This window comes from Eulemur rufifrons, chromosome 9 (assembly GCF_041146395.1).
Source record: "Eulemur rufifrons isolate Redbay chromosome 9, OSU_ERuf_1, whole genome shotgun sequence".
NCBI classification, from domain to species: Eukaryota; Metazoa; Chordata; class Mammalia; order Primates; family Lemuridae; genus Eulemur; species Eulemur rufifrons.
The window spans coordinates 8959636-8985399 of record NC_090991.1 but is presented as its reverse complement, the minus strand read 5'-3'; the positions used below and the strand labels follow the sequence as shown (position 1 = coordinate 8985399).

Here is a 25764-nt window from a genome sequence, read left to right as displayed (position 1 = left end):
ATGGCACTCTAGCCCGGGCAACAGAGAGAGACTCTGTCTCAAAAAAAAGAAAGAAAGAAAGAAAATTACAAGCAAAGTACAATGAACATACCTTTCATCTAGATTCACTAATTGTTAACATTTTGCCATATTTGTGCTCTCTCTCTCTGCTGAGTCATTTGAGTTAGAGGCAGAAAACATGACACTATACCTTTAAATACTTCAGCATTACTCTCTCCTAAAAGTGAGGATATTCCCCAACATACCCAACATTGTAATTATCACACTCTGAAAATTTAATTTCATACAATACTTTAAATAATATACAGATTATGTTGAATTCCAGGAGCCAGTCCAGGATAGTATATATGATCATGTCTCCTTAATCTCTTTTAATTTCAAACAGTTCTCCAGCCTTTTTCTTTCTTTCTAGTCCAGACCAGTTTTTTCTGAAATGTCTCTTAAATGGTATTTATCTGATTGTCTCCTCATTATGAGATTCAAGCTAAATATTCTTGGCAGAAATACCACACAGATGACGTTCCTAAGAAATAATTTCCTCGAATTTTAGTCACTTAACAAAGACACATATATTAACATTAAACCTTACGTAACAAACTGTGTAGAATATATAATAGCGTGTCCTTCCGATTCCCAGATTCAGCGCCTTCTGCATTTCAGGGAAATTCTTTGTATTTTTGCTCTAAATTTATATTCTGTTTCATTTGCTGGCTCTCTGCACTAGATCATCTGTGTCTGTCTTTCATATCTATTAGCTTCTCTCTAATTGCATTAATGTCTTTGGCTTTTCTTCCGCATACATTCTGATGACCTCAAGCCTCTCCTCTGTTGATGACAGGATTTTCTGCCATAGCTATTCAGTTCCTTGCTGTTTCCAATCTACCAGTTTTGTAACATGCTGCTTTATTCATTTTCTAAAATCTGCAATCTCCCTTTTATCTCACTCTCACATTTTATTTCATGTTGGCTTTTTTAAAAATTGAATTCCTGTTCTTATTAAGTTGTAGTATAACGTGATGCTGTTGTGAAGAATCTCTTTGTGTTCATTCAGTTATGTTTTCCTCTTTTGCATGCTTTGTTCCTTTTCTTCCCCCTTGGTGCTTGCAGTTGCCATGTAATTTCTTTTCATTTTGCTCATGTTTAGGCAGCAAGCACGTGAATTCATTCTTTTTGCTCTAACGTACTGGGGGTGACTTGACCTCCCACTGTGAGAGACCAGTCTATTTTGTCCCTTAAAGTTAAAGTGAAAGGGTTGAGTATTTTATGTTTTATTCACTTTTCTCGAGCCTAAGAGAATTGCTTCAGGGGACAGGCAGGTGGTTAAGGCTAATTTAAGGCAGTGGAAAATCTTTGTTAAAACATCTAAGCTCGGCCGGGCGCGGTGGCTCACGCCTGTAATCCTAGCACTCTGGGAGGCCGAGGCGGGTGGATCGCTCGAGGTCAGGAGTTCGAGACCAGCCTGAGCAAGAGTGAGACCCCGTCTCTACTAAAAATAGAAAGAAATTATATGGACAACTAAAATATATATATACAAAAAATTAGCCGGGCATGGTGGCACATGCCTGTAGTCCCAGCTACTCGGGAGGCTGAGGCAGTAGGATCGCTTAAGCCCAGGAGTTTGAGGTTGCTGTGAGCTAGACTGACGCCACGGCACTCACTCTAGCCCGGGCAACAAAAAAAAAAAAAAAAAAAAAAAAAAACATCTAAGCTCACACTCTCTCTCCTCCCCCTCTCTCTCCCTTTCTCTCTCTTTAAGAGACAGGGTCTCACTGTGTTGCCCATGCTGGATTCGAACTCCTGGGCTCCAGCAATCCTCCAGCCTCCCGAGTAGCTGGGCACACCATCTTTCTCTCTTTTGAGATTTTGTCAAATGCTCTCAGGTTCACGCCACACAGCTGTGGACGCACAATGCCTGTAGGGAGGATGGTTCTTTGACTCTGTGCACATGCTTTCACTGGTCACCAATTTTTAAAGCTTATTAGATTCGATTATGCTTCTTTCTGTGTTAGTTTACTCTTGGAGGGTTTTGTGTGATTTTTGTTGGTTGGTTTGGGTTTGTTTGTTTTTGCTGGTTTTACTTTCTGTTTGTTTTATCAGGTATTCAGGGTAATAATTTTTTAAGGAAGTTTCAATCAGCCAGTTTAACTCAAGAGAATACAGTTAAGTCTATTCAGAATGTATTTCAGCATGCTGACTAGATTTTTTTAATTGAAAAACTTTGTGTTCCATATGTTTCCTAATTCTATTCATTGAGTAATCCATCCTTGCCCACAGATTTTAAAATGCCATTTTTAATAGAAAATGCTTCCATATCTGTTTCTGTAGTTTCTATTTTCTGTATTTCCTACGTTTCTGTACTGTTGCTTATAATACATATTCCTGTCCTAGTACAACTCTGTTTTAATGACTATAGTTTAATAAGAGAGTTTCATATTCACAAGTTTCCCCATTACTTTCTTTCATCATCTTTGCTATTTTCATGTCTTTTTCTGGAGATATTTTTAAATCTTTTATACAAGAGATCTAGAGACTGTGGCATTTGGGCACTAGGACTGGAGTTGCATTAAAATGACACATTTTTTAGATGAAGTGATCTTTATAATATTAAGACTCCCACTCAGAAACAGGCTCACCATTTATTTAAATCTTCCGTCATGGCCTGCAACAAAGCTGTTTTCTTTAATATAAATCCTACTTTTATATTAAATGTTTGTACCCACCTGTAAATATATTCCAAACACTGTGAAATTAAGAAAATATATATATACATATATAGATGTATTTTGCAGATTTTTGTTCCTTCTGTGAATTAAATCTTTTTCTCATTACGTTTTATGGCTGATTATTGCCAATACACAGGAAAAAGCCATAGCCTGTTTTGCCTGTGTTTAATGTAGAATGCTTTGCAAATTGTATCACTGTTGTACAAGGCCATGCTGATCATCATCATAATTTTAATTTTTGTATATGCACTGCCAATAAGAGCAAATCAATAGCCTTTTTTCTTTTCCAATATTTTATTTCAAAAAGTTTCAAGTAGACAGAAAAGTTCAAAGAATTTTACAATAATGACCTGTACTCCTGCCACCCAGACTCTTGCATAACCATTTTAGCATGCGTCTGGCTTTTAACTGTCTCCCTATCCTAGGTTTACCCTTGTCTAATGCATTCTCCACATTGTTGAAGTAGTTATCTAATTCCTAAAAGATTTCCCAGCTCTCTCTGGGATAGCGGCCAAGTTCTCTAGTATAACATTCAAGACCCTTCATAAGCTGACCCCAACCTATCTTTTCAGTATCATTTCCCACTACTCCTCTTTTCTTTGTATATAGAGTGGTCTTTACTGAATCGCTCTTAGCTAGTCTTGATGAAATCCTACTTATCCTGCATCCCCAGCTCAAACTGCCCCTCCACCACCAAGCCCTCCCAGAATTCCACTGGCTCTATTAGTTGCTCCCATAAAGCTCCTATAAAGTTTGGCCCATGGTCACAAACTACAGTAAACATTCGCTTATATGTCTGTCTTCCCTGCTAGACCATGATGTCAGCAAAAGCAAAACCCCTCATCCTTCTTGGTATCCCTGCCACCAAGTAAGGTGGCTGACACATAGTGGGGCTCAATAGGCCTTGGAGCACAGGGAACAACGAGACTCGAGGATAACAAAGATACACAGCCCGCCAGCTCCCTGTAAGACCACCTTTGATCTGGGCAAGTAGGGTACGCACCTGTATGGGCATGCCCAGTTCTAACTTCAGCCCACAGCAGGGGTCAATGAAGATGGTGAGGATGGATTCCGCGGGGTCCTGGGCAAAGCGTTCCAGAAAGGCATCATGCTCCTTTGTCCACACCGCATCCGCCAGTCCTGTCAGCATGGCTCGGGAGAGGAAGAGGGGCTTCTACAGGAGAGTGGACAGACAGCCAGCGCAGTTACAGCTGTGAGGGAGGCCTTTTCTCCCATTCACAGTCACAGGTGAGGACGTGGGAGATGAGAGAAGCCAGACAGGTTCAGAAGGGTGAGGAGAAAGCTGAGGATGGACTGAATGATAGGTTTGGAGCTTTTGAAGAAACAAGACAACAAGATTTTCTTGCCTCTAAGAGTAAAAGGAGAACAGATCATAGAGGAAAATGATAGGCTATGATCTTCCCAAGATATTTCATTTATGCCTGTGATTTGTAAAACTGCATTATCACTAAACTCTCAACATCAAAGGTAAAAGTGAATTAAGAAAGGCAGGTGCAGTGGCTCACGCCTGTAATCCCAGCAATTTGGAAGGCTGAGGCAGGAGGATCACTTTAAGCCAGGAGTTCGAGACCAGCCTGGACAACATAGTGAAACCCCATCTCTAAAAAAAAAGTGAATTAAGGGAACATTTAAGATACTAGCCTAGATCATGTAATTAGGAATAGGGAGATGGGTACAAGAGCAATTTCTTCATGATGCAGCCCCCTGAGTATGCTGAAGTAAGTTAAGATACTGGGTAAAAGTCATTTGGCACAACAGTAAGAAAGACGTGAACGGGGGAAAAAAGACTGAAAAACCACCAAAGAACAAATTGATTAGATGGAAGGGAATTGTAACTGGTGACTAGAAAAAAATTAATCTATAGAACTCTACTAAATGAATTCAGGAAACTAGAAGACAAGAAGAGATAGCTCAGTGAACTTGAGAAGTCACCTTATCCTTCCTCCCAGTGTTCCTCGAAGATAAGAAGGAATTTCTCTCTCTCTTTTTTTTTGAAACAGAGTCTGGCTCTGTTGCCTGGGCTAGAGGGCTAGAGTGCTGTGGCGTCAGCCTAGCTCACAGCAACCTCAAACTCCTGGGCTCAAGTGATCCTCCTGCCTTGGCCTCCCAAGTAGCTGGGACTACAGGTGCACACCACCATGCCTGGCTAATTTTTTCTATTTTTAGTAGAAATAGGGTCTTGTTCTTGCTCAGGCTGTTCTCAAACTCCTGAGCTCAAGTAATCCTCCCGCCTTGGCCTCCCAGAATGCTAGGATTACAGGAGGGAGCCACTGCACCCAGCCAAGAAGGAATCTCTTACTTAAAGTTTCCAGGTCAAGAAAATTTAATAGACAGTGATCTAAAATCTTTCCTGTATATAGACAGGGATAAACCAATGAGAAAAACATTAAGACCACAATAAGTAAATGGACAAGAGGACATGAACAGATGTCATGTCACCAAAAAGAAAATGCAAATATGAAAAAATGTTCAGTTTCACTTGAAATCAAAGAAATACAAATAAAAATAGCAAAGACATCATTTATTGCCTATCATTTTCTAAAAATCCTTGCTAAATTGATAACACCCAGGCCTGGAAAGGGTTTGTTGTTTGTGGGCAAAAAGTGCAATCCATTTGGAAAACAAGTTAGTATTAGTATCAAAAGTGCTAGAAATGTCCTTTACTCTTTGATTCAGCAACTCTGCATACAGGAATCTATCTTAAGGAAATACTAAATATGTCAAAAGTGTTAGTTTTATTTATAACATTGATCGCAGTATATTCTTTTATATTTAGAGACAGGGTCTTGCTCTGTTGCCTAGGCTGGAATGCAGTGGCACAGTCATAATTCACTGCAGCCTTGAACTCCTGGGCTCAAGTAATACTCCTGCCTCAGCCTTCTGAGTAGCTGGGAATACAGGCATGCACCACCACACTCAGCAAATTTTTTTTTTTTTTTTAGAGACAGAGTCTTGCTATGTTGCCCAGGCTGGTCTTGAACTTCTGGCCTCCGGCAATCCTCCCACCTTGACCTACCAAAGCACTGGGATTACAGGTGTGAGCCACCATGCCTGGCCAACACAGTATTATTATGAGAGCAAAAAAATTGGAAATGGCAAAATGCCCAAGAGTAATGGTTCAACTATGGTACATGCATCTAATAAAACACTATATGCTGGCCAGGCATGGTGGCTCATGCCTGTAATCCTAGCACCCTGGAAGGCCGAGGCAGGAGGATGGTTTGAGGTCAGGAGTTTGAGACCAGTCTGAGCAAGAGTGAGACCCCATCTCTACTAAAAATAGAAAAAATTAGCCAGGCATGGTGACACACACCTATAGTCCCAGCTACTTGACAGACTGAGGCAGGAGGATCCCTTGAGCCCAGGAGTTTGAGGTTGCTGTGAGCTAAGCTGACACCATGGCACTGTAGCCTGGGCAACAGAGCAAAGCTCTGTCTCGAAAAAAAAAAAAAAAAAAACTATATGCATCTAATTGAATAGTTTTAATGAAAAGTGGTGTTTACAAAATTATATAATAGCATAAAGAATGATAAAATAGTCTGTGAAAAAGTTTTTTGTTTTTTTTATTTTTCTTTTGAGGCAGAGTCTCACTCTGTTGCCCAGGCTAGAGTGCCATGGCGTCAGCCTAGCTCACAGCAACCTCAAACTCCTGGGCTCAAGCAATCTTCCTGCCTCAGCCTCCTGAGTAGCTGGGACTACAGGCATGTGCCACCATGCCCGGCTAATTTGAAAAAGCTTTTTACAAAATTGTGATCTATGGTATAGTTAGGACTTATACAAAAACAAACTTGGAAACCTATGTAGAGAAAGAAAAGATACATGAAAATATTAACATTGGACATGTTTGAACAGTAACAATATGAGTTTTATTTTCCTTTTCTTTTACTTATCTGTCCCTTCCAATTTTTTCTTTAATAGATAGTTATTACTTTTCTCTCCCTTTTTAAAAATTTTCAAGGTCACCATTCTATTTATTCTTCTCATCGAGGCAACAATGGGTATAACTAAGCTTTGATGCAACTTGGAAGTAAAGATGTAGAGGCATTTAGTGTCAATTTCTCAAGGTGATTGAAGCAGCTTCTGTAAATTCTTCAACCAAGAAGAGAACAGAAGAAAAGGAGGAAAGAGAAATTAGTGGCCAGTTAGGACATCTTCCCAGCCTGTTCGACTTGTTCGGATGTTTCACCCACACAACTGATAAAGCTTGTCGCCGTTTGCCCAAAGGTGGGGAGACCGGGAGGGCAACCAAAGACCTGCTCCTCACTCAAAGCCCTCCTCTCCTAGAGGAGGCACACAGGGCTTTGTTCTTTACTCAATGAACTGGATTTGTGGTGTATAGGCCACCGGCACAGAGTAAGAAGAAGTGACAGGTGAGAGAGAATTTCCCGTACACCATTCCACAACTGATCTTTGGCTGCCCCAGGTTTTGGGAAGGAATATTTGCCTCAGGGAAGACCCAAGCCTACCACATCCACCACGGTCTCTGCTAATTCTTCTTTCTGTAGTTCAGGTTCCTCCAATACTGGCTCTGGGAAGAATAAAGATACAAAAAGGAAAACATTCCTTAGAAAGTTAAACATGGTCACCATATGACCCAGCAATTCCACTTCTAGCTATGTACCCAAGACACTTGAAAGTAAGGACTCAAAGAGATATTTGAAGCATGGTAATGTAATCATAAGTAAAAGAAAAAAATTTAAAAAAGGAGATATTTGGGCCGAGCAAGGTGGCACACGCCTGTAATCCTAGCACTCTGGAGGGCTGAGGTGGGTGGATCACTCAAGGTCGGGAGTTCAATACCAGCCTGAGCAAGAGCAAGACCTCATCTCTACTAAAAATAGAAAGAAATTAGTGGGCCAACTAAAAATATATAGAAAAAATTAGCCGGGCATGGTGGTGCATGCCTATAATCCCGGCTTGGGAGGCTGAGGCAGAAGGATCGCTTGAGCCCAGGAGTTTGAGGTTGCTGTGAGCTAGGCTGACGCCGTGCACTCTAGCCTGGGCAACAGAGTGAGACTCTGTCTCAAAAAAAGAAAGAGAGAGAGAGAGAGATTTGTATGCCAATGTTCACAGCAGTATTATTAATAATAGGCAACAGCCCAACTGTCCATTAATGAATGACTGGGTCAACAAAACGTGGTATATACATACAGTGGGATATTATTCAGCCCTAAGAAGAATGACGGTGTGATTCATGCTGTAACATGGATGAGCCTTGAAGACATAATGCTAAGTGAAAGAAGCTAGTCACAAAAGACCACATGTTGTATGATTCCACTTATACGCAATGTCCAGCATAGGCAAAGCCATAAAGACAGAAAGTAGATTAGGGGTTCCCAGGATCTGGGGGGAAAGGAAAACAGGGAGCAAGGCTCTGATGCAATTTAGAAGTAAAGATAGAGGAGTCACCTAGTGCCAATTTCTCAAGGTGCTTGAAGTGGCTTTCTTTTGGAGAGATTCTAAAATTAGATAGTGGGAAGGTTGTACAGCTTTGTGAATATATCAAAACTACTGGATTACATACTTTAAAAGGGTGAATTTTATAGTGAAATATCTCTCAATTTAATTTAAAAAACTAACTGGAGCTGGGCACCGTGGCTCATGTCTGTAATCCCAGTACTTTAGAAGGCCAAGGCAGGGGGATCACTGGAGGCCAGGAGTTCGAGACCAGCCTGAGCAACATAGCAAGATCCTTTCTCTTCAAAAAATAGAAAAAATTAGCTGGGCATGGTGGCACGCGCCTGTAGTCCCAGCTACTCGGGAGGCTAAAGCAGGAGGATTGCTTGAGCCCAGGAGTTTGAGGTTGCAGTGAGCTATGATGATGACACTGCTCTCTAGCCCAGGCAGCAGAGAAAGACCCTGTCTCAAAAAAAAAAAAAAAAAAAAAAAAAAACACAGACAGGAGCTAACTTGGGGGGAGATTGAAAGCAGTTAGTACTAAGGTTATTCCAGGCATGCAGCCTCTGGCCTTCTATTCTTCCCCCAATCCTCTTCCCACATGAGGCCCACAGGAACCAGCCCTTCTCCAAACCACCAGGCTGCTGGACACTCAGTTCTGCCACACCCATTCTGGACCCCCATAAAACCCAGGAGGCTCTGTTTCTCTGCCTCCTGATCTGAGGCTCACACAGGAGATTGGGGTAAAACTGGTAAAATTCCCATCCCCTAGGGGCTTAAAGGAGGAAGGAACAAATGAGATAGAACCAAAAAACTGAGGGGAACAGGACACTCTAATTTCCAGAAAGGAAAACTAAGGGGGGAATGAGGGACAGGGGCCAAGGAGGAAGGCAGGACAAGACGGAATAGGCAATTCCAGGAGCTTAGTGGTGAGTGGGATGACCCAACTCCCTTGGGAAAGCCGCTGGCATTCCAGATTTCAGCAGGGAACTAGGCCAGGGGAGGGATACTGAGACAATCTCAAGAGTAGACTTACTTTATCTTCTGTAATACAATTAATATAAAGTCTGAAATATGCAATACCTGTAGGATAATAGTATATGACATTCATGGATACATGTAGCAAAAATTTAAAAAAAGCTTGAGAATGGTAAGCACCAACTCACGATAGCAGTGACCTCTGGAGAAGAAGATGGGGTCCTGGGGAGGGGATTTGCCTATGTATTTATAGGGATTCACTTGTTGCTGTCACCACTGATTCTCACATTGGGTGGTGGGTCTGTGGGGATCATTATATGGCTCGCTCTGCTTTTTCTGTTTTGCCTGAAATACAGGTCTACGAGTCCTTATCTAAAACATAGGGCTCCAGTATACTTCAGAATTTAGAATTGTAATATAGTATGCAATATAATATAGTATGTGAACACCCGCCACTCCCCCCGGAGGGCTGTAGAACAGTACTGAATCAAACTCTTCATATTATGAGTATTTCTGCAGTGAAACATATGAATATTTATAATAAGTGGCTTAAATAGACTATAAATACCTTCATGTCACTTTAGGTTAGGTTTTACCACAAAATAAGTTTAGATGCCAAACTTTGGAAAAAACCTTTCAGTTCTCAGAGCTTTCGAAAATTACAGACAAGGGATTATAAACCTGATTATAATTCTTCTTCATCTTCTTTTAGTGGAAACTAAAGAGCACTTAAGGAAGTAAAGAACATTGATAAGACCTCAAAAGGGTGTTTGCTCTCAAACCCACCGTCTTTCACCAAGAAGTGTTTTAGGCCCCCTGCGTCTCCTGTGGGCCAGTTCCCCCTCAATTTCAAAGATTACAGGAATTAATGTTAGTTTCAGGGATGCCCTGGGGGCTAAAGTCCTCTCTGAATTCTGCCCAGGTTACAGGACAGCAGAAAGGCTCCATGTCAAACACTAAGAAGGCTCAGAGCTGGCGCAGGCAGAAACCCTCGGTGTTTGAAGGCAGATGCATTAATTTCACAGCTCCTTCCCTTTCCTCCCCAGGTGATTCTCCAAACTGGACCTCACTGCCTCCCTCCTACCTCCCCCTATTCCTCCTGGTACTCAGCTTCTAGGAGCCAGTTCCATTTTAAACTTCTTTCAACAGAGCACTTGAGAACTCAGAAGAATAAATATTGCACATTTCTAAGATACTGTTCTAAGACAGGTTCCTAAGTCCCTGGACCTTTCTCCCACATCCATACTTAATCTCTCAACCTTTAACATTAAAGGGGGATTCTATTTCTCTCCATCTTGACAGGCTGCTAGCAGCATAAAGGAGCTCCAGGCAAAAGGGGCGTGGGGAGGTCTACACTTAGCTCACAGTCCTGTCTAACTGGCCAGTGCTCTAAGGCAAAGCCCTGTGACACCAACAGCTACCAAAACCTTCAAATCCTACTGGCTCCCACTCACCCACAGGAAAGGAATCCTTCATATCAAAGCCACAAAAGCCAGCCTCTTTAAACTCTTTTCCCTCTCCATCTAGTCTTCTTTTCCTGTTGTCCTGAACCTGAACCTCTGCAGTCTACCAAGTCCCTGCCAAATTGAAGGCGGAGATACAAGAGCCTTAAACAGATGGTAAAAAGCATCAGCTGGGCTTAGGATTCAAAGGGTGGCAAGGCAGGCTGAGTCTCCATGGTGATGGGCTTAATGGGAGAAAAACATTATTTGTTTTGCCACCCAGGGTGAAAATGGGAAAAAGGAAGAGATCAAACCCTCTTCAGTGGGGTAGGAGCAATGAGGAATACTTGAAATAAGAAGGAAGAGGCTAGAGAAAGGATTGGCTGGTGAACTCCTGGTGCATTGGTGGGAAATTTTAGGACAGAAAGAACAAGTACAAGGCTAGCCAGGAAGAAGATACACAAAAAAAGGGACCCAGTGGCAGCGCTGAGATTCTGCTGAACTCCCTCAGCTGGAGGGTCATTTAGCCCTTGTTTCTTTCTCAGAAGCAACAGAGCCTGCTCCCCAGCCCTAAGACCCTCCTAAGATATAAGCATTCTGCCTCCAAGCCCCTCTGATTTTCCCACCCTCCATTTCTAAGCATCCCCTGCCTCAGCAAGTACCCACCAGGCTCCTCCTTGGGGGACTCGGGCTCGGCCTCGGACTCGGGCTCGCTGGCAGGCAGGGAACTCTCCTGTGCAGCCGGAGCATTCTGAGCAGCTTGCCCTACCCGGCTTGCTCGGGAGCCTCCTCTGCCACTCACACGCCGCTTCTTCTCAGCTTTGCTAGACATCATGCAGGCAAAACCTGCAGGTACACGGGAGTTGGGAGTCCACAACCAGATCCCAACCCAGCCCCCTGATACATGCAGTCCCTTTTGAATTCACAAATTGACTGAGACCCAATATAATAATCTTTTCTGGGGGTACCCACACTCTGCTCCACTAACCACAAGCGACCTATACTTGATAGGGGCCTTGGAGTCCTTGTTTTCCCTGGGACACCCCACTTTCTTCAGGGTCCTGGGTTAAAAATCAAAGTCAGCCCTTTCAGGCATTAGGAATAAATGGAAGCTAAAGACGATAGCCCAACAGACACCCCACTAATGAGGGTTTAAGGACTCTCTCTTTGTCCAGCATGTAAGGACATAAGATAATCCAGAAGGCCGGACGCGGTGGCTCACACCTGTAATCCTAGCACTCTCAGAGGCTGAGGCAGGTGGATCGTTGAGTTCAAGAGTTCGAGACGAGCCTGAGCAAGAGCGAGACCCCCATCTCTATTAAAAATAGAAAGAAATTATCTGGACAACTAAAAATATACAGAAAAAAATTAGCCAGGCATGGTGGTGCATGCCTGTAGTCCCAGCTACTCAGGAGGCTGAGGCAGGAGGATCCCTTGAGCCCAGGAGTTTGAGGTTGCTGTGAGCTAGGCTGATGCCATGGCACTCTAGCCCGGGCAACAGAGTGAGACTCTGTGTCAAAAAAAAAAAAAAAAAAGATAATCAGGGAAAGATCCACCAAACTGAATTGTGGTTGCCCATACCCTCAAGCACTCTACCCCACAGGGCCAATGGTGAGTGAGAAGGCCCAGGGAAGGGAAGACTGTCCCCACGTTCTCCACCCTTTGTCACTGTGTCAAGTCATTCAAGCAAACCAAGGTTGATTTTCCTATGTACCTTTCCTCAAATTAAATGGAAAAATGTTCCTCCTAACCACACTAAAATCTATAACATCCTTAAACAAACAAACAAAACAGTATTTGCTACGAGTCTCTTTAGCTTTTAATTCCTGAGAGCAAGAACCTTGTTTTGTGTGTACTGAGAAGTTTCTTAGCATAGTTGGCTGAGTAAGGCTATGCTAACTGATAAGGAAGATCAGGGTCATTTGACTGTAAATGCCCTGAAAACAGACTGGAAGCAGGAAGGACAAAAGTCATTCAACACTAAATTTTGAATTGAGTAATGGGAAAAAAGGAATTGGGGCATGAGGAAGGCCACAGTGGCGCTGCCACTCTAAGCAGGATAACAAGAAGTGCTTCTCTGGCAGATGCTCAGCATCCCAAGGGCAAAGTCAGGCTGGCTGGACATTCCCTCTTCATTCAGCCACGGCCTCGCGGCCACCTGTGGCTCTCCTTCCTCATCCCCACAGACTGCCACAGGCATTGATCACAGGTTATGAATTTCAGACTTGAAGGATTTGTATTTTGCTCCAAGGAAAAACGTTCTGTTAGGCCAACAAATCAATAAAACCAACTACAGCAAGAAGGCTTCCTCCATCAGTCTCCAGGGAAGCATCAGGCTGCGCTTCCCTGCCTCCAACTGGAGCCTCAGGTGCATTCACCATGGGGTGCACTCCACCGCAGGCCCCAGGAGGAGCGGTTCTACTAACCTGGGGCTCACTCTTACCGGAAATACCGCAAGTGCCTGGCCCTCTCCTCAAATCGGTTACTGGTAGGCAATTTCCCCTTGCAATCGCTTCACCTCACAACCGCTTCCCCACACAACTGTCATAACTGCCCCTTCTTCTCCCCATCCCCCACACCTCTCCCTTGCTCCTCCTCCCTCCACAACTGCCCCTTCTCCCCTGCAACTGTCCCTTCCTACCCCCTCACTACTGCCCTTTCTCCTCAGCATTCCTTCCCTCCTTGCTTCTGCCACGAAACACACCTCACGACGCTGACCCTCTCCTCCCCAGGCCGACCGATGGGCCACTCCAACTAAGAAGTTGCCCTGCTTGGCCCTCTCAGGCCCGCGCCTGCACGCGTCGCCATGGCAACCCCGGGCAGGGCGGGGCCGGCGGTTAGCGCAAGGGCCCGCGAAGTCAGCCTCTCCGCGCAGGCGCCGTGCATCCCTGCTCCTCGGCCCCACCCCGCCCGGGTCTCGCCCGCTGGGACCCGGGACAGGAGGGCTGGGGGCCTCGGGGAAAGTGACTACGTCTGGTGGGCTGGAGGGTGCGGGGGGCCTGGTGTGAGGACCGAGCTGGAAGGGCTGGGGCTGGAAACAACGAGCTACCGGCCCGCAGGACACTGAAAAGGCAGGGGGAACCCAAGCGCCCGACCCCCGCTCCCAGGTCTGTGGGCTCCAGCCCGAGCAGGTCCAGCAGATGGCGCCCGGTGGTCCCCCTGCGAGGCTCTTTGCGATCTAGAAGGCGCTCCAGGATTTCCAGGCAGCCGTGGCTGCAGCTGGGTCCGGGGGAAAAACCGGGGCTGGAGCACCCCTGCCCTCCTGCTCGTTCCCCCTTCTTAGTGCGGACTGGGATCTAGGATTGCTGGGCGGCAAGGGGCGGGGGAAGGGAGAGAAGACTGGAACTGGAATTTTTGGAATCTGAGGATTGGCTTTGGAAAGCGTCGCAGGTTGCGGGGGGGCGGGGAGGGAGGCGGGGACTCCCTGGGGAAGGTGACCGGGCCGGGGAGGGGCTTCGCTCTCCATAGGAACAAAGGCTGCGTCCTGGGAAGCGGGAGGGGAGAGGGTGTGAGAGGAGGGGCAGATCGCAAAGGGTGCTAGGGGGCGCTGCGGGCCGGGGCCGCTAGAAGGCGCCTAGGAGACTGAGCTGTACCTGCGGCGGGGAGAAGCTCTGGGGAGACCTGGAAGATACTGGGAGGAAGCCGAGTCGGGGGATGGGGAGGCGCCCTCCCTGCTTCCATCAATAGTGCCTAATTAAGACAAAGCCAGCAGAGCCCACTGATTACATTTCCATGAGGAGCTAAATTGATGGCATTTTCTTTGCTGGATGAGGAGAGAAGAAGCTGGCACCTCAGTTCCCCTTTTTCTGGTCGGCGTTCACACCTGGCAGGTCTCATTATGCCGATCTGGCACTGCCGGGAGTAGCAGTCCCTGGCCCTCTTGAAGGGAGGTTGGATTAACCGACAGCCTGATCCAACCCTGACCTCACCATCCCACCTACCCTATCTTTATTTCCAGAGCTGATAGCCCTTGCCCTCCCCCCACCTCCACCCCCTGCCCCTTGCCCAATTGTCCTTAAGTTGGGTTTCCGAGTTCTGATTTGTGGCCTCCTGCCTAGCCAGACTCCTTTTGCTGAGAGCAGGGATTGAAGAGAGAGGAGTCCTGCCCTCCCCCAAACCAGCTGCACAGCAAGCAGGACTAAGATGGAACATCTTAGTGATCCTTTAACCAGATAGGCCATGGGTGGCAGAGAGAGGTGATGTGATTGGTCAGAACCCGGGGAGCGGGGGATCCCAAAGGGATGGGGTATGGGGTGGGGAGCCTCATGGGCAAGTTTCCTGACTCCCTCAGGAAAGGAGCTTCCATAGATCCCATTTCTTCTGACTCCCCACACCCCAACTGTGGCTGTGCCTAGGGATCCCAGCCCCCCACATTATGCTAAATAGGTAATCAAACATCTAGCTTTGCTAATTACTGCTCAATCCGATTAAACGCTGCTGAAGCTCATCAACAGAGGTGGAGGTAGGGGGAAGGGATTAAGGGAGGACAACCATAGCTGTGATAGGGGGCTTGTCCCAGGGGCTCTAGGGACAGCTGAGAAAAAGCCAGGGTGACAAGACTGGGTACATCCCAAAGGAAAGGGGCAGAAGAGTTGTAACGTCAAGACCCTTCAAGACCCTTCGCCTTGCCGTGTCCTCCCAGCCGCAGGCTTTTCCCTCCTCCCAGAACCTTCAGTACCCTCAGAACCCAGGCATCCGGCCATTCCCACAGCTCCCCACACGCCCCTGTCCCAGATTTAATAAGTTCTGTTCTCTCATTGTCAATATTTGATTTCTCAGAGCCATCTCCACGGAGAGGGGGCTAGGGGGCTGCTTCCCCCCCCACCTTGGCCCTCTTTTGCCCACCCCCAGTCTCTTTGTGCCCCCAACCTTCTCTGAACTTGCTGACTTAATGAAATGATATTAAAGTCTTAAGCAACTCCTAAAGAATGGTTGTTATGGTGAAGGGAGTGGGCAGGACGCCTGGGTCCCTGAGGGGAGCACAGGCTGAGGGAGGGAGACAGCTAGAGGCTAAGGTCTAGAGGCCCCAGCTCCCAATGGGGAGCAGCAGATTTGGGGGGAGCGGGGTGCCAGACCTCTGGCTCTTGGCAGGAAGTAGGGCATTAGGACTGGCGGCTAGGAGAAGGTGGGAAGGGAGAGAACATTCGGGGGGTCAGGGTCTCAGTCTGCTGTCCAGAACATCCATCAGAGAGTCCAGCCAGGGGACAGGGCCTCTATGCCAGGAGCCTCCCTGCTGACTGTGCCCTGGGCTGGTCCCGTGAGAACCAGAGTGGATTTCTCCACAGCCCTGATTCATCCCTCTTCCCCCCTTCTCCCCCAGCAGCCCCCCACAGGTGATTTGTAGCTGATGCCCCCACGATGGTAGGGGCCTGGATGGAGTCATTCCATGACATGAAGAACAGAGCTTCCAGGAGAGAAGAGAACAGACGCCAAGGGATGGGAAGCCAGGCACCACCCCCACCTCTCCCACCCATCCCCATCTCACTCCCCTGGGGACCCTGGCCCAGCCCCAGTCCCCTTGGGGTGGTGGGAATGCAAGGACATTTGGCTGGGGCTGATTGATGAGGGAGGAGGCAGCCACTGGGCACCAAGGCTGCTGTTTGCTGAGCACACAGATTCCTCCCCACTCACCAGCTGCCACCCCCTGAGGCTGCTCAGTCTCCCCCCACCCCACCAGCCACTGGGGTTGGGGGGAGCTGATGCCTGAGTTTCTGATGGCAACTGGGGGAAGAGGGAGAATGAGGAAACCGAATGCTTCAATTCCCAGTGGGAATTGGGGGTACCTGGAGCCTGATCCCTTCAGAACTCCCTTCAGGACCCCACTTCCCCTACTACCTTTCCAACATCTCTCTTGCTGCCCAGTCATTCCCATTCATTCTTCTTCCTTTTTCCTTCCCTCACCCAACTTTCTGAGTCCATGCCAGCCAGCCCCCTGCCTCCAGACCACCATGGAACATTACTACTCCCAGATCGCAAACTCTCAGCCCCATGTCTGTGCTTGCCCCTTAGGAAGCTCCATTTTTCATTCTAACTGAAATTCCAGATGTGATGTCAACCATTCCCCATCAGAAATTCCCACTGCAACCCCTTGCCCCATTTCCCCTTTCCTTAAAACCCCAACACAAACCTCACACACATACACCCCTCGGAGTGATTTGTGTCCCTCAGCTGCTCACGTTTGGAAGGATGGCAAAAATCTGAGATTCAGTCTGCAGTCAGCTGCCAGGACAGCCTCAACCCTATGCTGTTTTTGGGGGGGGAGGATGGACGGTTTTAGCTTCTGTGGTCCCCAGCCCTCTCAGTTCCTTTACTTCTGCTCTCCCTGCCTGCTCTGGACTCTGCCAGCGGCCATGTCACAGCCCCAGAAAGCTCAGAGCATCATCCTTGCCCTCCCAGAGCTTAAATTTTAGTAGAGGATAACACAACTCACAGACACACAAGAAACACAGGGGAGAAAAAGTGGAAGACCGAGTGAGATGAACTTCCTAAATGTGGATTCCAGACCCTAAGTGACTTACTCCCCTACAGGCTGAGGCTAGTGAAGAACAGTACACATCTGAAATGTATGAGTGATTGTGATGTCTTTCTTGCTGTTCCCAAACACATCAGGATTTCACCTCTGTGCCTTTGCACTTGCTGTTGCTGTCTGGCATGCCCTTCCCCATAGTGCGTGGCTTAAACCTTCTCATTATTCAAGGTCCTGACCTTTTTTTTTTGAGACAAGGTATTGGTCTATTGCCCTGGCTAGAGTGTAGTGGTATCATCATAGCTCACTGCAACCTCCAACTCCTGGGCTCAAGCGATCCTCCTGCCTCAGCCTCCCAAGTAGCTGAGACTACAGGCACTCATCACCACACTCAGCTAATTTTTCTGGTTTTTGTGGAGATTGGATCTTACTCTTGCTCAGGCTGGCCTCGGACTCCTGACCTCAAGCAGTCCTCCTGCCTCAGCCTCCCAAAGTGCTAGGATTATAGGCGTGAGGCATGCACCCAGCCCAAGGTCCTAATTAATGTCACCTCTTTCAGATGGATCTTCCTGACTTCCTAATCTAAAGCAGCTCTCTGTTACACTCCATCCTGTCACTCTATTTTGCTTATACCACTTTTCACTACCTCAGATTGTATTCTGTTGTTTCCCACCAAAATGTGGACTTCATGAAAGCAGGGGTTTTGCCTGTCCACCATGTATTCCCAGTGCCTGAAACAGCATGTGGAACGAAGTAGACATTTCATATACTGTTAAAGGAATGAATGAATGAACAAATGAACAAATAAATGTCTTCCTGCCCCTGTAGTCATTTTGTTGTAGATGTTACCCTAAGGGTGTGTTTGTGTATTTGTACGCAGAAAGTAAACAGGAGGGCATGAGTTGTTTTGTTTGGAAGTCACCAGCATTTTTAAATAGCTCAAAAGACACACAAGTCACTACACATGTGAGAGGCTATAGGTCTGTGTTGTTAATGCCAGAGGGTTGGGGGGAGTCTCTGGATGCCAGTGCTCTGAAGGGGCGTGTCCCAGGGCGCTGTGCAGTATGTGCTGTTCCTCTCCCCAGCTGTGCATCTGTCTCCAGGTGTCTTCCTGTCTCTCAGCATGCTATGATGTCTTGGCTGCTTTGGTGAGGTGTTTGCCTGTCACGGAGACTATTTATCCCCACTTCTCTTCCCTCTTGTCTCTCCACCTGTGCCTCTAGATATGTGTAGGGGGGAGTCTCCCTCAGCTCCCTTGCCCCCTCACACACTGCTCTGCCCCAGTCTTGGACCCCTCCCTTTCTCAGTGGGCCCTGTTGCTGGGCTCCGGGTTGCCATAGTGACGGTTGCCAAGTCCCTGAGGCTGATAGCCAGCGATGGGGCTGTCGGCTCCATCCACGCGGGAGGCTGAGGGGGGCTTCCCATTGTGTGGAGAAGGGGAAGTTGCCATGACAACCAACCCCCACTAAGGGGCAAGGACCAGCCCTTCCACCCCCCTCGAGCCTCCCCACCTCAGGCAGCTCCAGTGTGGGCTAAAAGGCAGGAGCCCAGCACCTGGCCTCCCAGTTTACAACTCCCCTCCTGCAGTGCCTGCACCTCTCAGGACCCAGGCATCTTGCTCAGACAGGGGGAGGGGCAGGGGTCCCACTGGACAGAAGAGGGGAAGGGGGACCCCTTGACCTCCAGGCAGATGGGAGACAGCGGGAGGGAACCTAAAGTCAGGGGAGGGGCGGGGAGGGCAGAGGTTGTGACCCCTGCTGACTCGCTCCAGTGATGCTCCTGACGGCTGCTTTTGTGGTTGGAGAATAGGGCTGAGTCCAGGGGGCTGGGCACCTGGGTTTTTTACGGAAGAAGAGCCTGGGTTATGGGTATACAGGGAGCCAGGGGATAGGCAGCTTGATGCCTGGGTCCCTGAGTCCTTCCTACTTTCTAATGATCAGCCACATCCCTTGTCCCCACATGAGTCCCCAACAGCAAACCTCCCCAAGTCAGAGATGCCTTGGGTAGGGGTGGCAGGGCATAAACTTTAACACGTGAACATATTTTTACTGCCTTGTTCCTAACTGCTACTTGCCTTGTCCAGTGCTTTGGTTTAGCAATAGACACTCAAACTGTCCCCATGGGTGAATGTAAATTCGCACACGTCCCTATTTGAATGTATTGGCAACCCTGACTCCTGCCTGGGTTCCCTTCTCCATCCCATGGAGGTGGTTGTCTTCCTCAGCCTCCTCACTCAGCCCATTTTCCCCTCCCCATACACTGTCCACATCACCACTCCAGCCCACCGTGTCCCTACCCATTCCCCTTGGTTTCATGAAATCCAACCCTTAACTTGAAAGCCACTCTATTCACTAATTCTTTGTCCCAATTCATGTCCAGACATCCTCCAGCCTTCTTGTCAACTTTTGAAGTTTTTTATTCTTTTTTTGGTTTTTGTTGTTCAAATTTCCCTTTTACAGTAAAACTATTGCGGTGACGGCGTACCCAGCCACCATGGCAATATCAACTTCCTGTTTCCCAGAAGGAGTGATTAGAAAAATCAGGAAGGAGCTGGGAACTACAGCACCAGAGAGATGACTTGACCTCTGGTAGACAAAACAACCATCTTGGCTGGTGATTGAGGTGGCCGACTTGGTGCCCAGGGCAGCTTTGATCTAGTAAAACTGAACTGGGAGGAAACTGAGGCAACACCCAATTGTGTACTAGAGGCAGGAACAGGTATCAGCTGGTCACTATGAAACACTGGCCATTGCTAAGTGCCACTGTCAGCTAGACCAGCTAGTAGGCCACCATTTTGGTCACTAAGAAGGGAGCTGTTTGAGTTTGAAGGGAGCAGGAAATGGAGAAGGGATGAACAAGACAGCCATCTGGGTTACTGGGGGAGAACACGCAGGTTCTTGGGGTAGTCATGTTGATTAACAGAGATTATATCGGGATATGGAAGGAAAGAACACGACAAATTGGGCCTGCCACAGCAGATGGCAGTCATCTTAGCTGTCCTAAAATCAGCACAGAGCACAAGGGAAGGGAGATCCTGGGAAGTGCCACTGAATACTAGGAAAGTCTTCTTCAGTCCACCTCTGTCCTCTTACAGTCAGTAAGTTCCAGCTTCCTCCTGAATCAGGAAGTTCTTCCTGCCCCCCTTCGCCACAGAGTAAGAACCATCCACCTCCCGCCTCCCAATCCCCCAGACTAAGCCACTTGGAGTTCCAGCCAGATCACTTCCTGTTTCAGAAGTGCTACTTCCTGTCCTGGATGAAGGCACTTCCAGTTCCTGATGCACTGCTTCTGCCACTTCCCAGGCCATTTCTGTCCAGGCCTGGTCACTTCTTGTCTGGAGCAAGTCACTTCCTGTCCCAAGTGGCCCATTCAGCATCACACCAAGTCCATACATGTCCTGACTGGTTCATATCTTGCTATTGGCCACTGGACAAAATGGAACACTTCTTCTCATGGTAGCTGTCATGACTCAACCACCCCAAATGGCTGGAGTAAGTATGTAGAGGCCTGGGGCAGGGCAGACGGAGGCCCTGCTGCCCATGCCCTGAGCTGGGGTGGAGTGCCAGAGCCTTCCCTGTAAGGCCCCCATTTTTGGCAGACTGAGGGGAGTGGTTGGGATGACAGGTCACAAGGGGGCCAAGAGCTAAGGGGAGAAATGCTTTGAGGCCCCACCCAGGAGATGGAGAGGCACAGGATAAGAAGCCAAGAGGGTAGAAGGAGGTGTAGGGAGGAGGGTGCTAAGGAAGAGGAACAGACCTAGAGACAGAAGAGAGAGAAAGATAAGAAATGGAGAGAAGGGAAAAACAGTGAGAGGCAGAAAGAAAGAGGTGCCAACCAAAAGACAGACTGTTCCCACCCCTAGCTCTGGGTGGGCGAGGGGGATAAGGATACCTGGGTCATGGCCAGAGAGGAGGCTGAGCCTGTACCCCCTCCCCAAGGGAACAGGACCCAGGAGCAAAGAGACAGAGAAGGGTGCCCATGGCCAAATGGGAGGCAGGAGGTGGTGCCGTGGAACCTTAAGGAATCCTAAAAGTGGAGAAGAGGGCAGCAGCCAGGAGGACAAAGGAGCTGGTGGGGCAAAGGGAGCCAAGGAGATGTTGGGGGTGTCCCTCAAACCAGGAATTAAACTGGAGGAGCACCCCAAGAAGGGTTGGATTCAGGAGAGCCAAGTGGGAGCCCTCATACCTTGTAGTAGATGTTTGGAGGGCTCTGGGGGGGCCCATCCTGCACAATATACACAGGATGCCCATAGTCACCACTCACCTTCTCATAATGGGGACAGAAGGGGGGATCTGCAGCCCCACCACCCCGCAGAGCTATCCCTAGCTCCCCAGGCTCAGCCTCCCGAGGTCCCATCCCGCCTCCACCCCCCAGGCCCAGAGACCCACCCCTCCCGAAGGAGCCAGGACCAGGGTGGCGACTCTCCGAAGGCTTGGCCCGCCGTCTCCGCCAACACATGGCACCCCCAGCCCCTGCCACGCCCAGCAAGAGCAGCGCCAGCCCCCCCGCTGCCCCAGCCACTGCGGGCATGCTGGGAGGGGGCAGGGGGCCTTCAGCACCCCGGGAGGTTGCATTGCTGGTGGGGTCACCTGGCAGGGAAGGGGTGAAGGAGGAAAGAGGGGGAGGGACTGAAGGAGCCACCTGGGCATGTGAACACCCAGCCCTGAGGGTCCCCACGGGCTTCCCCAGCAGTGCCCAGGACCCTTGGGGACCCCACCTCCCCTTCCCCCAGGCCCCCACTCAGAATCCAGGTGTCCAGCCCTTCAGTTCCCTGCCACGTAGTCCTCCCCACTTCTCTGACAGCACTGATTGAAGCACTGACTTGGCTAATTAGTCCTAATTGAGTCTTTTCCTCATTTGGCTTCCATTCCCCTCCCACCCTCCCATCCTCTCTTCTCCTCTTTCCTGTATCACCACCCTCAAAACTGAAGAGGGAGGGAGAGGGTGGAGGCAGGGCAGCTGGGCTCTGAGAGCAGAGGCGGCTGGGGAAGACAGGGGCTGGGCCTGGTTCCTACCTGGTATGTTCTCCTTCCCAGGCTCCAGGCTGTGCACTGCCCCTCGGTCTCTCTCCATGGGCATTTCAGACACAGGTTTTCGGGGAGCAGCCCCTCCTCGGGGACCTGAAGATGAGGAAGACCCAAGAAAGAGGAGCTGAGACAACTGCCCCCGGACCATCATGGTACTGCCCCACCTCCCTCAGCTCCTGGGAGGTGTCCCCCAGCCCCACTCACTTTGGCCCACTCGGAGAAGCACCTTCATGCCTCTGGTTAGGCACACACCTCCCTGCAAGCTCTCCAGGCCTTCCCGGGTCCCATCCGATGTGGCTGGGAGACAAAAGCCAAAGGGAGAAGTTGGCACTCCAGAGCTGGCCCTTAGTCTGTCCCCATACCCTGGAGTGCCCACCCCCAAGGACATACGGGTCCCCCTCCCTCATCTGCCCTTGATCTCGGGAGCAGCTCCCCACTGGACCCTGCCCTCTGCCCAGCAGTACCAATTATGTAGTAATCATGGTGCGAGCGGAACTCGTGGCCCCAGAGGTTAGGGCTATACTCCTGGAACTTGATGGTGAAGCGGAGGTCCAGGTCTGGCCGATCACAAGTGAGGAGAAGGTTTGGGGCTGGGGGTGCCTCACAGCGCCGGCCCTGGGCACCCCCTACCAGGTACAACTTGTAGAACTCATAATTGGGAGAGGAGTGGGGGCCAGGAGGCCGGGCCCGGGGGCAGAGCAGGTCTAGCCGGTCCCCAATCTGAGGGTAGAGCACGTAACCACCCTCTGCCTGGAACCTATGGGGAGGAGGGTGAGGTGGACAAGAAGGAGGAGATGTCAGAGGTCTGGCCCCCAGAATTTCCCCTTCCTCACCCCACAGCCCTCCAGGACAGCCATTCTCAGCTCCTGCCTGCCTGCCTGCCTTTGTCTGAGTGGAAAGTCTGTTCTTATAGAGCAGGCACCAAGGATTCTGTGAGCTCACATTGGAAGCAGCAGGAAGCCAGGCTCAGAGGTCTCCTGCCCCTTGGTGTGCCCAAATGCACTCTTCAGCCCGCCCTCACCACATGCACACTGCCATCTCCCGCTCCATCACCAGCCCAGTTGCCATGGCAACAGGATGCCAGTTACCAAGGAGCTGGCCTCTCTGGAACCACACAGCCCACCCCTCCCAGGTGATTTCACTATTCCATGGCAGTCAACCATGGGGGCAGAGCCTCCCCTCCTCCAGGCCACCAATGAATTTCAGGGATTTCAGGGTAAAGGGGGCACGGGCGGGATGGGGTGGGGAGGGAGTGTGAAGGGTAATCCAGACCAGTGTCCCAAGTTAGCCAGGTAATAGGATAGGAGGTAAATGCCTGGTTTGTCAATGACCCTGAATGGGGCTAACAGGAACCACGGTCTGGGGACCTGTTGCCTGGGTCATTCCCCACTGAGTCCCCCCACCCTGTGTCTCAGATTTCCTAGGGAAAGTGTTCTATTGCTTTGGAATTGAAGGAGTTGACTTTTCTATCCACAACAACACAACCCCACATCCCCTAGGCCTGTGGGCCCAGGCATCCACTAGCCCAGCACAGCCACAAACTTGCCAACCACTGCAGCCCCTCGCTATGCATTAACAGCTGACACAGGGTCTCAGGACTAGGTCCCAGAGAACTGTTGCTTGTATCTTCCCAGACTCCCAAGTGACCCACTCCTTCCCACCCAAAATTCAAAAAAGCCCCCAGGAAACCCTAATCCCCTTTTCTCCACCCTATCAGAATAAGCCTACCTTATGTCCTCAAGCTACACACCTGATACTCAAATTGCAGCCAAGAGACTTGAATGCAGAAAAGACATTGAGATTATTCCCAAAGAGATACTGGAGGGAGGGAGAGATGGCAGGACTGAGAAGTGTGAGCAAGGCTGGGAAGTAAAAAGAGGAAGAGTAATCCTAGCTCTCCTCTAATGAGCATATAATAGGTTCAAACGCCTTACCTCTAATCCTCATAATAGCTGTTAGGATTGAGGGTACAGACTCAGAAAGGTTAAGTGACATGCCCAAGGCCACACAGCTGAAAGCAGCAGAGCTAGGATTAAGACCAAGGATTTGATGAGCTCCAAAGCTTACCCCTACCACAGCGTCACACAGCTTCCCCAGGGAAGCAAGAATTCTTCAAAACACAGAAACAACTCTTTTGCTAACAGGGAGCAGGATCTGCATGTAGGCAAGGGACCCAGATGACCTTCCAAAGGTTCTGTCCTACCCTGTGTGGCTTGAAGTTTCATCTGACCCCTGGCCTCTTTTCAGAGCAAAGCAAGCATGCCACTGAACAGAGGGTCTGATGGAAGAGTTTGCAGCAAAGATGGGGGAGGGGGCAATGGGGTCCTCGGGACTCCAGATGCAAGAGGGAAAGAAGGGGGCTTGAGGGAGCCCGAGGCTTATTCCAGAAAGAAGTCCCCATGCCAGGAAGGCAGGAATATGTTCTGGTTAGGAAGTCGTTCAGCCAACGGTTCATCGACCCTCTGGCTATGGGCAAGAGTTGGGAGACAGACTGTAAAGAGAGCCAAGGAGCCTTGGAGAAGTTGTCCCCAGAGCCCCCAGACTGAGCCCCCTGGCCTCCTATCTCCAACACTGCTGGGGAGGGAGGCACCCTGCCCTTCCCCTCAGCACCTCAGCAGCACCTACTCAGCAGCTCTCTCCTGAGAGCTGACATTAACCAGGCCCCCTCCAAGCCCAGCCCCTGACACAGTCTCCCACAGATCCAAATAACCACTGCACTGCCCTCCCTGCTACCCATGAACTTTCTTATCCTTGCCCCTTTGGGGTCTCCAAACTCCTGACACATGGATAGCAATACCCACATCCAGCTCTGTGTGGGACCCGGGAGTCTCGTGCCCAAGATCACCTCTCTCTAGTAACCCATCACCGCACGTCAGGACACTAGCACCTTCCCCCCAGCCTCCTCCCTGTTCAGAGAACACAGCCCCCAAGTCTCCAAAGCTTCCATACCCGCTGCCCTGGGGTGTGGGGTCTCCCCAGCCCCAAGCCACTCACCTCTTATTCGCCGAGTTCCAGTAGACAGGCTCCAGGCTGAGCCCAGACACCAGCCCCAAAAACCCCAGCAGCAGCAGGGCCCCGACTCGCACGCCCCCCGGCCCAGAACGGGGGGCCCCCATGACCCCGCCAAGGCCTGGGGGGCGGGGCACCAACTCCCCCAAAGTCGCTCACCCCCAGGGGTGACTGCTTTGGCTGCTTGGCTATTCAGCTCCGGCCACCCCGGTGGCTGATGTCCCCAGCTCCCACGCGGACCCGCTTCCTTCTCTGCTCGCGCCCCCGCTACGGAGCGCTCAGCCCCTTGCAGGGGCCGTCTGCAGGCGCCCTACGCCCCCCCGGCCCACGCGCCAGCACCCCGGGATTTGCGAGCCGGCCTAAGTGGGCGACTCGGGGAGCCGGGGGCCGGGCGGGGGCGGCATGGGGCGCCGGACGAGGGAGCGAGCAAGGGGGCGCCGAGCCGGAGCCCCAGCCTCGCCGGGATTGAGGGCAGCGGGCTAAGGGAGGAAACCAGTCCCGAGCCCAGGAGGGGGGAGTTAAAAGAGAGGCGGGGAGGGGGAGAGGATGGTGGAGGGAAAAACTGGAGCTGGAGCTCGAGTCGGAGCGGGCGGCAGCATCCCGCGGCCCACGCCCCCCACACCTCCCTCACCTCGCGCACCTCCCGCCCGCCGCGGCCGCCTCGCCCGCCGCCCCGCCCCGCTCCCCGGCGCGGTCTCTCA

At 49.8% G+C, this 25764-nt stretch overlaps 2 protein-coding genes across 2 annotated transcripts in view; both read right to left on the bottom strand.

Moving 5' to 3' along the window:
- The window catches only part of DNAH2 (dynein axonemal heavy chain 2), a 98294-nt gene extending 86901 nt beyond the window's left edge, over positions 1-11393 (bottom strand). The window contains exons 1-3 of the mRNA XM_069483320.1: positions 11228-11393; positions 7211-7272; positions 3727-3897 (exon numbers count right to left, since the gene is read on the bottom strand). Coding sequence (XP_069339421.1) covers positions 3727-3897; positions 7211-7272; positions 11228-11393 — 399 coding nt within the window. The remainder of the gene's footprint in view (positions 1-3726; positions 3898-7210; positions 7273-11227) is intronic.
- A 9813-nt stretch (positions 11394-21206) lies between these two features.
- On the bottom strand, positions 21207-25170 carry EFNB3 (ephrin B3). The gene is made up of 5 exons (XM_069483319.1): positions 25049-25170; positions 22519-22811; positions 22259-22351; positions 22043-22147; positions 21207-21616 (listed from the first exon to the last, which is right to left on the bottom strand). Exons 1-5 carry the CDS (start codon positions 25168-25170, stop codon positions 21207-21209), a joined length of 1023 nt encoding a protein of 340 aa, XP_069339420.1.
- Between the last annotated feature and the right edge of the window lie 594 nt (positions 25171-25764).

Coding starts and splice junctions, on each gene's coding strand:
- EFNB3 (XM_069483319.1), bottom strand. CDS start 25,170: ATGGGGGCCCCCCGTTCTGGGCCGGGGGGCGTGCGAGTCGGGGCCCTG. Junction 22,812..25,048: donor TGGAACTCGGCGAATAAGAG/GTGAGTGGCTTG, acceptor TCCTCCCCATAG/GTTCCAGGCAGAGGGTGGTT. Junction 22,148..22,258: donor GCTTCTCCGAGTGGGCCAAA/GTGAGTGGGGCT, acceptor CCTCATCTTCAG/GTCCCCGAGGAGGGGCTGCT.